The sequence below is a fragment of the Oryza glaberrima genome, chromosome 11 (assembly GCF_000147395.1).
Source record: "Oryza glaberrima chromosome 11, OglaRS2, whole genome shotgun sequence".
NCBI classification, from domain to species: Eukaryota; Viridiplantae; Streptophyta; class Magnoliopsida; order Poales; family Poaceae; genus Oryza; species Oryza glaberrima.
Genome location: NC_068336.1, coordinates 7,858,860 through 7,874,313, shown reverse-complemented (window position 1 = coordinate 7,874,313; position 15,454 = coordinate 7,858,860). Strand labels below are relative to the sequence as shown.

The 15,454-nt window shown below is 38.8% G+C and overlaps 1 protein-coding gene across 1 annotated transcript; it reads left to right on the top strand.

Moving 5' to 3' along the window:
• Positions 1-490: 490 nt before the first annotated feature.
• LOC127755951 (acetolactate synthase small subunit 2, chloroplastic-like) lies at positions 491-5,690 on the top strand. Its single transcript, XM_052281556.1, has 12 exons — positions 491-722; positions 1,704-1,920; positions 2,051-2,134; positions 2,435-2,503; positions 2,605-2,688; positions 2,773-2,925; positions 3,682-3,768; positions 3,925-4,029; positions 4,124-4,246; positions 4,326-4,478; positions 5,177-5,242; positions 5,364-5,690. Exons 1-12 carry the CDS (start codon positions 517-519, stop codon positions 5,445-5,447), a joined length of 1,431 nt encoding a protein of 476 aa, XP_052137516.1. The 5' UTR covers positions 491-516; the 3' UTR covers positions 5,448-5,690.
• Positions 5,691-15,454: the final 9,764 nt, after the last annotated feature.

The window sequence follows — 15,454 nt, the reverse complement described above, 5'->3', positions numbered from 1 at the left end:
TTTATAGGTAACTATTATTATATAAATGGGCTGTTAGATTATCTATAGATGATTTGGAGTTAACATTTAGTTATACTACTACCTCCGTCCTAAAATATAGCTATTTCTAGCATAGTGTCTTGTCCTAAAATGAAGCTAGTTTTTCACCTATCTCAATCTCTCAACCAATCACAACTATTGTTCTTCACTTACTTTTTTTTTTCGACCAATCACACACATGTTTTTCAATTATTCTTATCTACTTTTTAATACCTATATTAAACTTAAAAATGGCTATATATTTTAGGACGCGGAAGTATTAAACTTGCTCTTACATGGAATTATTAGCGTGGTCGTTTCGCGTGAACTCCACCCGCAGACGCAGACAATCTCCGCCAGCGCCAAAGCCGGACATGCCGACGTGGCGAGCAATGTGGGGCCCACCATCTGACTCATCCCCCCTAAACCCCCCCACGGCCCACCGCCTCTCCTCCTCCTCCTTCCTCGATCTCTCCCTCCCTCCCTCCGCTCCCAATCATGGCTACCGCCACCGCCGCCTCCCGCCTCGCGGTGGCCGGCGCTGAACCCGCTCGCGCCCGGCGCCACCGCCCGACGACGGTGGCAGTCTGCGGGGGCGCGAGGCCGAGGTCGCGCCCCGCGGCCGTCGTTGCCGCCGCCGGCGCCGCCGCTCCCTCTCCGGCCACCGGCGGCGTCGCGCCGGTTCCGCCAAGCCCCAGGGGCTCGTAAGATCCGTACCTGCTCGAAAATTATTTTTGTTGGTCCGGTTTGATTTGGGTTTCTGGGCGTTAAGGACTACGGAAATGGGAGCTCCCCTCCATTTTGATGGAACTCTCGTCGTATCAGGTTTGACCTGATAGTGTATAGATAGAACTGATCCTATCTTTTATTTCTCCCCGTATCGTGTCGCCGTATCGGATCGATTATGGTGTTAGGGGTGTGGAATTCGGGGATTTAGCATTCCGTTGTGAAATCTGAAATGGTTCGTTCTGAGCAGTCATTTCTGTAGCGCCTGAGCATAATTGACCAGAATTACAATCATTTTTCAAATCAAGCATTCATTATTGGGTGTTTGTGACATGCTTGTTTGCATTTGTTGCCCACAAAGCCTGTAAAGTGACTTACGTCGGAGTCCAGAATATTAGCTGCTGAATGGCAATTCTCGTAAAGATGATTTAGTTGCACAGAACATTTGTTATTTGTTTGGTCCATGTCAATGAAAATTGTATAACAGTATCTTTCAGTTATGCAACCCCTTTTTTCTTCTGAAGACTAGTTGTGTTAACAAAGGGACCAACTTTCAAGATGTGTATAATATGCCTTTTCTGTTAAGGTTGATTTAGACAACTAAGAAGCTTTCCATATTTATGTATGTATATGATGAATTGATGACCATGTAGGTCTTTGAACCAGAGTCTAGCACAACTCCTCTTTAACATTTCTATGATGATTTCTTCAACATCAAACGGCAACAATAGTTTCTCAAGCAACCTTTTAATATACCTCTTTGCATATGTATACTAAAGAGATCACCAATTGTTATACATTTCTATTGAAGATTGCAATCAACACAGTTTTGTCGTCCTTTCATGTTTTTTAGGACTTCCTTTTAAGTTATAAATAATAGCATCTGCCATATAGAAATGTTAAAGATGCCTGTATTAGTTCCATTTTGATCTATATTTTTTTCTATGTTTATCTTGTAGGATTATAAAGCGTCATACACTATCAGTTTTTGTTGGAGATGAAAGTGGGATGATTAATCGAATTGCTGGAGTTTTTGCTAGAAGAGGATACAACATTGAGTCATTGGCAGTTGGGCTGAACAAGGACAAGGCATTATTTACAATAGTAGTATCTGGAACTGAGAAAATACTGAAACAGGTTGTAGAGCAACTAAACAAACTTGTTAATGTTATACAGGTCAGTATTTTCCTCCTTATCATATGAATTCTAAGATGTTTGCTGATTAATAGTAGCAAGAGTGACTGTACTAACTCGTTCATTCTTTCCAATATATCTGATATTCATAGCCTAATGTGAATGCAACTAGGTTGACGATCTGTCGAAGGAACCACAAGTTGAAAGAGAGCTAATGCTTATAAAACTAAATGTTGAGCCAGATAAGCGACCGGAGGTATGACTGCACAACCTTATGAGAAAACCATCTGGGGATTTATATTTGTGCTGTGTTTTTGATTTTACAACTTTCATAATGTCTGGATTTCTTTACTCATCTGCATTTTCTGGATTTACCTTAAAAAGGAGCACTGAATACTGATTACTGAGTTGGTGCAAAATTTAAAGAATTAAGTGGATAATGGACGAAACATTTGCACATTTACAAATTACAAATGTCAACTGGATTTGCAAAGCTGCAAATCTACATGCTAAACCTTGTTTATTTATTTATTTGTTTATCTGCTTTTACATGTAGGTGATGGGTTTGGTTGACATCTTCAGAGCAAAGGTGGTTGACCTTTCTGACCACACACTAACTATTGAGGTAATCCTATGTTTATCTTACCTTGCAGATCACATCGACCATAATTCTTGTGGTTTTTATGAAAGAAAAAAAATCTTCTTTTTTTTTTTTTCATGTCGAAGGTAACTGGAGATCCTGGAAAAATTGTTGCTGTACAGAGGAACCTAAGCAAATTTGGAATCAAAGAAATTGCCAGAACTGGCAAGGTTAAACTTCTCCAGAAAGAGGCTAGAAAAATATGCTCTTTTCATCTCTCTATTTTTATGTAATAAAACTTATTAATGCAACAGATAGCTTTGCGGCGTGAGAAAATGGGAGAAAGTGCTCCTTTTTGGCGGTTCTCTGCAGCTTCCTATCCTGATCTTGAAGTGGCAATGCCATCAAAATCTCATGTCAACACTGCGATGAAAACAGCTAACCAGAATTCTGAAGAATCTTCACAAGTATGACACATCAATTATCCTCGTTCATGTGAACTCAGCCATGATCTCTCTTTAATTTCTTCAGAATTGTAATAATATATTTTATACATATATTACTCTATGGTGTTGTTCTAACTTTCCCATGCATGCTAAACTGTCGAACACTCATAATATCTCCAATATTTTTCTTTCCAATCAAGTTGTAGTTTTTATTTTTTCAAATTGATCTTATTAATGCTCTCCTGCTGCTCATTCCATGAAGTTTGATACTATAAACCATTTTATTCTTTGCAATATATTACTATCATTATGTGTTAAGGCTGAGTTTAGTTCGGCCCAAAGTTTGGAATTTGGTTGAAATTGGAGACGATGTGACTGAAAAGTTGTGTGTGTATGAAAGGTTTGATGTGATGGAAAGTTGGAAGTTTGGAAAAAAACTTTGGAACTAAACAGGGCCTTATTCCCGTGCATTCATTCTTTTTTTATTTTGGGAATCATTTATGCATCCAGGACTGGATGCATTATTTAATTTGTTGTTCCTGACTAATGTCAGCATTGTATTGAACAATATTACCTTAATTAGAAATATTTAAAAGTGTTATCTATCTTAGCATAACTACACGGTAGGCTGATATTTCAGAATTGTAAAACTGAGTATCGCTGTTTAGAAAATGATCGTGGGTACTGTGTTGCATGCACTAATATGGGTTGTTATCATTACCAGGATGTTCATTTGGATTTTGACTATTTTATATGTGATTATCTTCTTACTCCTAGGGTGATGTCTATCCAGTGGAGTCATATGAAAACTTCACAACAAATCAAATTCTTGATGCTCATTGGGGTGTCATGGCTGACGGTGATGTAAGTTCTTGTGTTCTGAATTGTTTGGTTGCAGCTACCCTCACCTCCATCTAGTTCTGCACTTCTACACTGAATTATGTATTTATTTTGACTGACTTGTAATACTGAATTTAGTGTATACCCTCGAACTAAGCTAGCATAATTTTGCTGCTTCAGCCAACAGGGCTTTGTTCACATTCTTTGTCCATTTTGGTGAATGATTTCCCTGGAGTTCTCAATGTTGTAACAGGTGTTTTCTCCCGAAGAGGCTACAATATTCAGGTTCATTTCCCCTTGTATATTTTATGTTGTCTCACTTAGACAACTGCAGGTTTCTAGGTTCCACTGAATGCTAAATAATTTCATCACTTGACAGAGTCTGGCTGTTGGCCCAGCTGAAAAAGAAGGCACTTCTCGGATCACTACTGTTGTCCCTGGAACTGATGAGTCTATTGCCAAGCTAGTACACCAACTGTATAAGCTCATTGATGTTTATGAGGTAAAACCTATTCACTTTGTGGTTTGCATGGTTATTGATGCTGATGTAAACTTAGCTCATATTTTGTTTGAATTTTCAGGTCCAGGATCTTACTCATTTACCATTTGCTGCTAGAGAGTTAATGATCATAAAGATTGCTGTAAACACCACAGCCCGCAGGGCTATCCTAGATATTGCTGATATTTTCCGGGCCAAAACTGTGGATGTATCAGATCACACCGTAACTCTTCAGGTAATAGTCATGGGCTATTTTTACATACACCCACCTCATTGGCCCTTATATCTTACTGATCTTTGAAACTATTATAATTATCAGCTTGATGTAAGATATGAGATAGACTAGAGAAAATCTCTCTAGTGTAGCTTTCAATTAACTGATGCTAATTTCAATATAGATCCTTGAACATAAGCTATCATTTTTTCTTGAAATATATATGGCGGGAGCCTCTCCCGCAGTTTTGATTCAGTAAAGAAAATCAATATAGGTCAAATAGAGACAATGCTATTAGGAAATGATGTAATTTGTTGATTTGGATTGATTTGAACATTATGAATTTATGCTTTTTTACATCAATGAACAATATACCTGATGACTGAATCATCTCCTTTAGTATTTGCATGAAGTAGTTTTGAGGGCAATGTATCCATTCTGGCACCAATTGCTTTTCTGTCAAATATTTTTCCTTAATAGTTTGCTTGCATGCAACAATTGTTTTACCATTCAGAAAACTTTTAAGTTTACGGATGATCTCAATTTCTGAATGTCATGAATTTTATATTTTTTGCACATTAGTGAACAACATAATCTCCTTTTTAGTAGTTTTTATGAACTAGTTTCAAGAGCCAACTAATCATATTGGCACCAATTTGTTGTGTTATATATTTTTCCTTAATAATTTGCTTGGCGAACAACATTGTTTTGGCATGCAGCTTACTGGAGACCTTGATAAAATGGTCGCATTACAAAGGATGCTCGAGCCCTATGGCATTTGTGAGGTTTGTATTGAGCTTATCACTTTGCATCTTGCACCATGTTTTTCAACCAACAGTAGTGGATCCAACGTAAATCATAGTTCAGATGGTTGCAATATATTGCTCTTGATCCTCCTCTTTGCAGGTTGCACGAACTGGCAGGGTTGCGTTGCGCCGTGAGTCAGGAGTCGATTCCAAATACCTCCGTGGGTTTTCCCTTCCTCTGTAGTTTGTTTGTCAGTTGGCAAAGAGGTCATCCCCATCTTGTCATTTCGATTCAATTTTGTTCTCTTCTGTTAGAATCACAATCTTGAATGATTCAGAATCATTCGAAAGCAATACAATAAGAAAATAGCGGTCACAGTTTGTGTCAGTTGTATTAGAAAAGATTCAATAAAAGTATTTGAGTTGGCTCAAAATTGTTGTATCTGACCATTAAAGCTGTTTATTTTTCTAGTTCTTATATTGCATAGTTTCTGGCTTTCTGCGTATTTGGGTGAATCCGTGTATGGAATTGTTCATTAGGGTGTTTTCAAGGGTGAATTTCATCGTTTCGTATAAGTTTTTTTTTAAAAAAATACATGTATTTTGGTTGAATGAATAGGATGAGATGATTTGGATACAATTTTTTTTAATACTCCTGAGATCTCGCATCGTTCCATACACTAAAAAAAATGTGCATCACAGTGTCCCGGATGGCTCGCAACAGAGCTTATGTAATAGCTCAGCATCTGCTTTGGTCTATCAGCAACTTTACGAGATTTTTGCAGTATTATTTAGAGTATTTACTCCAGGTCTCTAGAACTACGTTTTCTTAAAAGAAACATTGTTTTGTTGTATTGTTTAGAACTTATTTTAATCTATCTGTTAAATTTATTTATTAAAATATTTAATTCATCGTTATAATCAAGGAGGCAATGCGTGGCAAATAATATGATCGAATTATTAGTGGTGTTGTGATCGAGTTCTTTCAGAATTTAAATCACGGCGCAAAAAAATTACGCACAAGCAAGTGAGCTTCTAGCAGAAATTTAGTAAGATCAGGAGTGTATCATTGGTTTTTGTCTCTTTAAGCGTGTGTTCAAAAGCGTATTTACAGATACGTGAGTATGGTGTTGCGTGTATAGTGGTGTATATCTATCGTGTACTTTATGAAAAATATACCATGAATAACCTGTTTTGCATGGAAAAGGGAGGTGTATATGGATGTTTGAAACAGAAAAGAGAAGGACGATTTTTTGCCTTCCACCCAAACACCCCCATAGTGTACAGAGCAGATGGACTTCAATACCAGAGCAAGCAATTGGCCACCATGGTTCATGGGTTTCTGGCCACCATGGTTCATGGGTTTCACCTAACAGAAAGTAGCAACAAGGGACAACCCACCCATACCGACATAGGAGGATTTACTACTGGCAAAAGACCGTCTCGTGAAAACGCCACAGGTGCGCAACGAGGAGCATAGGGAAGAAAGCGAACTGGAGGAAGAGACGGGGGAAGCCAAGTCATTTGATGGAAATGGAAGGTCCAAGCAGCCCATTCATTCTTGGAAAAAGGGGAGGGAGCCTATCTTCTACATATACTCCCTCCGTTTCGAAATGTTTAATACCGTTGACTTTTTAGCACATGTTTGACCATTCGTCTTATTCAAAAACTTTTGTGAAATATGTAAAATTATATGCCTACATAAAAATATATTTAATAATGAATCAAATGATAGAAAAAGAATTAATAATTACTTAATCTTTTTAAATAAGACGAACGGTCAAACATGTGCTAAAAAGTCAACGGCGTCAAACATTTCGAAATGGAGGGAGTAACAAATTTTATAGCTGAAAATTTTAGACATCAAGTGGCCAGCATGGCATCGTTGAAACTTTTCGGATAGTGAAAACCAAGTCCTCTTTTTCCATTAAAGAAACAAATAAACAACTTTAAACGGTTGTGTGTTGATTTTCTTTTGAACACATACTTGAATGGCTCCTTGCTACCTCATAAGAGTTCAAAAAAAATGACAAGCAGTCCTATGAGGTTTTCTCAGGTTTTGTCTATATAATCTGGTTCAAGTTTTTCTGGTCTATCTACCCTTAAGTGGTATTACCAACCATTCCGGAGGAGCAGTTGATTTAGCAAATTTTAGTATTCATCTATTAGATGTTTCATCAAATTGGTTCTATCAATTTTATACAACTATCTTCAACATGTGTGGACCTAGAATGACTATGCATAGTGACAGCATGCCTGTATCTACCAATTTCGCTATGGTGGTTAAGTTGAAATAACATGTTTATTAAAAAATAAAGTTATTTTCTCGTGATTTGTTTATATTGGAAGAGACATTAGAAAATTCATTACAATAGTTGGCTTTGATCGATTGCTTGGTGTTACGCTATTTACTACTTTGATTAGCTAAATTCATTTATGACACCAATTAATTTATAGCTGATCCATTCATAATATCGTTTAGAAGCAAAGGCTTACTACTGTACTATCCATACAAGTAACTTGGTCAAGTCAAAAGAAGTTTGCTGACTACTACTAAATGAGTGCACGAAGAAAGGAAGGTAAAGCAGGGACAATAGTATATGGTAAGTAGCTTTGCATTGTTCTATATGTAGAATACCTATTAGTTTTTCACAAAATAGTACTATATGTGGATGGTACATAGGTATGATGAAAGAGGGCTAGCTCTGTTTGAATAATAGTTACCAGTCAAGATAAGACTACTAAATAATCTGCTACTTCGTTTCCAACGGTTGCAAACATACAAAGAAGAGATAACTCTTTCACAAGCGATTGTGGGCATTCCTAGAATATGAGACTAGTGCCTTACTTGGGGTTCTTCTTGAAATAAAACAAATGCCCATTCAATCGGAATTAGAAATAATACTCATCTTTCCTGAGATTCCAAATCCCAACATATGAACGGGGACCTTCTCATAACGAGCCATGTGTCAAAGATATCCTTAGGGTTCTCAGAAATATAGAACTTCCTTTTACAAGGAGGGACTTATAATTGGTTTCTATAGGAAAGAGAGATGAAGGCAGGCCACAAGAAGGCGGTCACTTGCTGTGAGTAAATAGAGGCCAATGAGACCATACTATTACAATGATGATGGAACGTAAGTGATAGAAACTGGAGATCAGCATAATGGAAGAAGTGACTCATGAGATGAGAGTATTAGGTCGGGTTGAAGGGGGCTGGCAGCTAGCAGCTTCTTGGCCATGCTCTGCTTATAGTCACGAGATATTAGATCTAAATTCAAAAGGTAGGATCATACCATTAGCTGATATATGTATGGGAACATGTGTACATGGTTAAAAAAAAAGAAGAGGGAAAAACAATTAGAAAATAAGCTAAAAAAGTTCAAAAGTGCATAGAAGAGTATACCATACCACCTCACTAGCTAGTAGCCAAATATTATCTCCTACTATCCAATACTTTATAAGAACCTAACCAATCAAACAATATTATTTAATATATCAAAGCAATCCATCATATTGTATCATTCTGTCATTATATCCTGTCTATCTTTACTCATCTAACAAATGCACACTTAGGAGTGGTAATGGGCCAGCACCCATAGGCCCTTTCACAACCCACCATACATATCTCAAGTGAACAAAACTAGCTGTCCTATGTTAGACGAGACAATGCGAGTGAACGCATGTGTTCCTCTAGTTCTCTCCACCATACATATCTCAAATAGCTAGAAGGGAAATCTCCCTCTTCAAAAAGGTCTTGTTGTTCTAGAATAGATAAGGTGGTACTAAAGGTTGACATGCATGTTTTTTTATGAGGTAGGCTTTTTTGATTTTGTAAAGAATTAATCTCCATATGGGCCTTAGCTCACATATTAGTTCCAAACACTATCATGGTGAAAATGCTGTCTGAACAAGAGCTCAGTCGCTCAATATATGGAGGAGCAATTCAAGAGTAGCAAACTCAGGTTGATTCAAGACAGGTATGAGTAGGGATGAAAACGGTTCGCAAAGTTTTCGGATTCTGGACGTGTTTTCTGAAACGGAAAGCGTCGATCAGAATTTTTTCGGAAACTTTTAGAAATGGAAACGAATTCGAAATTTTTTTCTTGGAAGCGGAAATGAATATGATAAGGCATCTGTCGGAAAGTAAAATCCATCAGAAACTTTACGGAAATGAATTCAGGTTTATTCTCTGAACCGGAGACGAAAAATTTCTCATATACAACTGATTAGCTTAAGCCTTTTATACTCTAAGTGTTTATTATATTTATATTATGTATTAAGGTGCTTAATTAAATAGAGATATTTTTATTGCCGTACTTCAGATTTTATTTGCCTAATTACCTTTTTAAAATTTTATTAGATCATGCCATACTACTTATTATTATATAGTTAGTTATAGATGAACATAGTTCCTTTCTTACAAGAAAATATAAAAAGTGAAGTGCACAACTAGTTATTAAATGATAAAAATAGAATTTTTGATTTATTGTTTTAGAAAAATATTAGCTACATCTCTTCGTTGGTTTGAGAAGTTTAATTTAAAGGTTTTTATGTTCCAATAAATATACGTTACCTTATTCGCTCCGTTTTCGCATTTAATAATAATCGATTCCGTAGTCATATCTGGGGTTTCTGAAAACGAAAACGATGAACATGGTTTCTGTTCGTTTTCGAAGCTAGGTTTCTCGTTCAGTGAATTTGGCTGCGCATGTTGTAGCGAAGGAGTGTTACTCCAGGAAACGCATTACGACCATTATGACCTGGTTGTTAGTGCGTCGGTACGCATTACGACCATTATGACCTGGTTGTTAGTGCGTCGGTGCGTCCGATTTTACTTAGGTCTTTTTTTATTTTTTTTATTTTTTTAGAGAAGGGTATTTTTTATTCTGCTCTATATCCAATTATATATATGCAGCCTTTTTAAATTAGGAACTTAGCCTATCAAATAGGGAACTTATAGCACTTAAATAACCCAATCTAAAATAATTCGCTCATATGGAGATTTGAACTCAGGACCTTGGTTGCTACTCAGGTCACTGCAACCAGTAGACTACATACCCTTTCACATATTACTGAGGTCTTATGAGGATTTTATCCAGCAGAATCGGATTGTGTAATGTGGCTTTAGGCCTTCTCTCAAAAAAATAAAAAAAAACTGGGCCTTGCTAGTTCGCGCATACGCGCTGCTACAGTAACTCGCGCGCACTACCCTATCACGCCGCCTCCCATCACTAAACATGATGATTAGTGTTAATTACGGTAATTAGAGTTAATTACGCCCTACAGTAATTCGAGAAAGTTGATTGGTGCGCGCAACGACGGAGTGGTTAGGGATTGTTTTGTTGCGGTTTTCTTTTTTCTTTTCGGGAGTTTTTTCGTGAGACGCGTAACTAATCAGTTTAGTTTTAGATAATGATGATAATTAACGTAAGATTTGTAGCTTTGTCTTTTTTAAAAGATTTTTTAAAGTAACAGATTGAAAATAAATCGTGAAATCAAATTTGGAAAACTTTCAACCCAAATTTGAAAACTTTCAACTCGAAATTTCAATTTGTTTAAAGTCAAAATTTGAAAACTTTCAACTTTTCATCTCAAATTTGAAAAACTTTCAACTCAAATTTAAAACTTTCAATCCAGATATGAAAACTTTCAACTGAGATTTGAAAACTTTCAACTCGAAATTTAAATTTGTTTAAAGTCAAAATTTGAAAACTTTCAACTTTTCATCTCAAATTTAAAAAACTTTCAACTCAAATTTAAAACTTTCAACCCAAATTTGAAAAGTTTCAACTCGAAATTTAAATTTGTTTAAAGTCAAAATTTGAAAACTTTCAACTTTTCATCTCAAATTTAAAAACTTTCAACTTAAATTTAAAACTTTCAATCCAGATTTGAAAACTTTCAAGTCAAGATTTGATATCTTTCATGTCAAAATTAAAAACTTTCAATTCTACATTTGTAAAAAGGTGTGTGAAAGATTGAAAAAAAATATGAAAGAAATGGCGAAAGAAAAGAAAAACGCGCGCGGCAAAATCAGAAAAAAAATGCAAACAGAAAAAAGGGAAATAACCTTTACGTAGAAAAAAAATATAATGGTCACCGTAATTCAGATCGTGATCATGATTACGCTAATTAATTTGATCCTATCTGCTGCCCATACGAACGTATACGTGTCCCCACCTTCCACACTGTGAAGCTGCGTTATCATGTGGTGGGCTGGGCCCAAAGCACGCGCGACTTCGTTCGCTGGCGCAGACGCGCGCAATAGGAAATTCGAAAAAAACTAACTTTTTTAAGTCAACATTACTGTAATGTACATAAGACGAAAAGACCCTTGAATAAAATACAGGAAAGTGTAATAAGTATGATCCTCGAATAGAATACACGATGTAGTAAGTACAGAAAAATGTACTAGCTAGACTGATGTTACGAGCAAATAAACTGTGTATATTGACAAGTTGGTGCATACACGACCAGTTTAATTGTTTCAAATTCTTGTCGTACCGACGTTGCACCAAAATCCCAATGCATATTGACGAACCCGTAAACCCTAAACTATAGATAAATAAGAAATCATAGCTAGATATATCTACTTTGTTCCAAAACAACCCAAAAAGTACTTGCGAAACGCCTCCTTGTGGCTCTGCCGGGTGCCACCGCTCTTGCATGGCTCATCGTCATTGTCGACGCTGCATTTGCAGATCATCATCAGGCCATCCAGGTCATCCGGCCTGAGCTCCGTCGACATCGTCGCCGCCGCCGCGGCCTCCTCGACGACGGCGACGTCGCAGTGGATGGCGAACTCGTCGTCGGTGCTGAACCACTGCCCCGCTAGGACGTCGTGGCGGATGAACGTGAAGCAGCGGTACTCCGCCTTCCCGGTGCCGTGGAACGACGTCGCGTAGCTCCTCACCTCGTTCGTCGGAGGCACGCACGGCTGCAGATTGACCATGCGGAACCGGACGTTGGTTCGGATGCCGCCAGCGGCGGCGGCGGTTCCGGAGTCGGCGGCGTGGAGCTTGAGGCACACGGTGGAGTAGCCGTTGCCCGAATATTTGCTCGCGTTGAGGTGGAAGAAGAAGCTCCAGGTGTGACCTGCAACCTGGAACTTGGATGACTCGATGTCGTATTTGCTGCCTTGGTGAGATTTCTTGATCGCGTTGCGGACCTTGATCTTGAGAAGGTTGCAACCGGTGGCGGCCGCCGATGTAGAGGTGGCCGTCGACGCGGTGACGACGCCCTTCGTTGGCGACGACGACATGGCAAGCTAACTAGCAGCTACCTGGTGGTGGTGGTGGTGGTCGACGGCGAGATCAATCGGGGACGAAGAACTCGATGCAGGGTTAACGTTGGTTAAATAGATTAGGAGAGGTAATTAACCACACGTTTGACGGACGTACGCGCGGCTATAATCCGTATATAGTTTTGTTCCGATCATGCATATAGCATAGAAGAAAAGCCAGGGTAAATATGTCTCGTTCTCAAAAAGAAATTATAAGTTTGTCCTTATTAACTTCGAATTCGATAAAGCAGCTGTTACTGGGATACATACGGATCAGTTAATATGCAACACAAGTTACCACAGCTATTAGGTTAGTTAATTATTAAAAAATATAGGTCAGTTAATTTTAGTTTGGTTCAGATCGGATACAAACAGTTACGTCAACAGACAGGAAAGTATTAGGTTGTTACGGTAGATAGGAATAGTTTTCATCTACATTTAATTTCAAAAATTACTTTATCATTTACTCTTATATATATTCTAACTCAATTCAATTAAATCTATTATTTACAGTAGTCCCTATTTAATTCAACATCGTAAGAGAGTACTAAACACTGATATATAAAAAAAACATTTTCACAGACAAATCAAAATCTAGTATTCACAGCAATATCTCTTCTACCTAATTCAACACGGTACAATAGTAATACTCACTATTAGAAAACATATGTTGCAAACGGGCAAAATAGATTTTTTCAGGTTGTCATCCACCCTGCCTGTACATAAAGGCTTGTGAAAATGCACGGATTTTACAGGCAGCCATTGGCTCCACCTGCGAAATTGATTTTCGCAGCCGGCCTTTCCATCTTTGCAAGCGGTACAGTCGAAACCGCTAAAAAACGATCAGTTGCACGCCTCCCCTCCCACACGGCGCGGCCACGTGGCACGCGCGGAGGGGGGGGGGGGGGACGGTGGAATGGCGTGGGAGCGTCACGTGCGACACATTTTCTTGGTTCTTTTTCGGTTTTTTCTTTTCGTTTTTTTGTTTTTCCCTTGATTTTTTCTGGTTTTTAACATATACGTATATAAATATTCATACGTATACAAAGTTTGTATACGTACGAATACAAAGTTTGTATACATGGTGTTTTTTATGTTTTTCTTTGCTTTTCGGTTTATTAAATATGTTTGTATTTACATATACAAAGTTTATATACGACATATACAATATATCGTATATAAATTTAGTATATGTCATATAGAAATTTTGCATATGCACATATATTTTTATACATATAAAATATATACTTTTTTATAGTAGTAGTATATTAGTAGCAGTAGTGTAGTAGTAAGTACTACTAGTAGTAGCCTAGTAGGTGACCGAGTAGGCGGCTGGGCGTGCGCCCAGCCACGTATTATCAGTCCCCCGGTTCAATCACCCGCCTGCAAAAATATACTCCATGAACAAATAAAAGAAAATCCCCCGCCACCCCTCCCACCCCCACCTACTGTTGACCCTCCTTTTATGCCCGCGCCACTGCCGTCGCCGTAGCCTGCTGCCCGGCACTACTCTGCCATCACCTATTGTGGAAGGAGAGGGAAGGGAGGGGAACCAGATCTTGGAGGTAGGAGGGTCGCACCGGCCGCCGCCACCATCGCTCCCCTCCTCTGACCGGATCTAGGAGCAGGAAGGGAGGTAGGGGGAGGGGAGCGCCGCCTACGCGCCGCCACTGTCACTCCCTCCAAGACGCCTCCATCGTCGCTTGCGGTGGCCGTCGCTCCCCCTCCTCCGGCCAGATCTAGGAGCTGGGAGGAAGGGAGGGGAGCATCGTCTCTGTTGCCTCCACGCTGCTACCACTGCTGGCGTCCTCTGCTGCCCTGGTTTGAAGTGGGAGGGAGGGAGGGGAGCCACCTGCTGAGAAGGGTGGTGGGTGAGGTGAGGGAGAGGGAAGGAGAGCTGGGAGGGGAGAGAACTTGCGGAAATTACTGGGGCTTGGTAGGTGGTGATGTTTACGAGGTATAAGATTTTCGTAGGTGGAACATATCAAGGTCTTGCCTATGAAAATTGATTTTCACAGGCATGGCCTTAAGAGGTCTACCTGTGAAAATTAAGGATATTTTTTTAGGCGGAGCTCTTTTGACCATGCGATTTAAACAGGCAGGACTAGATTTGGTATCTTTAACTATTTTTACAAATGGTGATTTTATAGTTTGTCTGGAAAATAAATCGTAACCTTGGGAAAAATTGTTTTTCTACTGGTGAGTGATACAGAAAACATTCGCACAGACAGTCAGTAACTCTGACGAACGTTTTGTAAACCGCCTGCAGCTCAAGGCAGGTAAAAGTCGGTTATTTATACAGATGGATTCTGTAACTGGCCACGAAAATGCAAAAATTAGCTATTTTTATACTAATGGATAATATATATTTTTACTTCAATGTGCGATAAAAAAATATTTCACAGCTTGTATTGGAACACAATTGTCCAAAGTTGTCCCCGGGCAAACCTCGTCTGATAACTCATCCTCCGTGATTCGACAATGTTGGCTCGGTGTTACCTTTCTCAACGATTGTCACGATCTTGTAAGTCTTCCACTACTGCAGAAACCATCTTTGGTCGATTGGCCAAATTCTACAATAGTCCCGGTTCCATTAAAAACCGGGACTAAAAACGATTTTTAGTCCCGGGTTATAAGAGCAACGGGACTATTTGATTTTTAGCCCCGGTTAGTAACAGTCCCAGTTCACATTGTGTCAGGGATTGTCAGGCTCCCCGGATCTTTATCCCGGTTGGTGTTACTAATCGGGACTAAAGATCCCGTGGATCTTTTCGCCCGGTTTGTAACACCAACCGGGACTAAAGTTAGCTTCCTTTATATATGTCTTTTTCCTCCTCCAGCCCGAGCCAAGCTTCAAAATTTCTTCTTGAGGAGGGAAGGTGCTGCCAAAATTTATTGTGAATTTATTTTGATGATTATATACAAATTAATTGGAGGTGTCTAAAAGGTTAGCAACTTCATCCTCC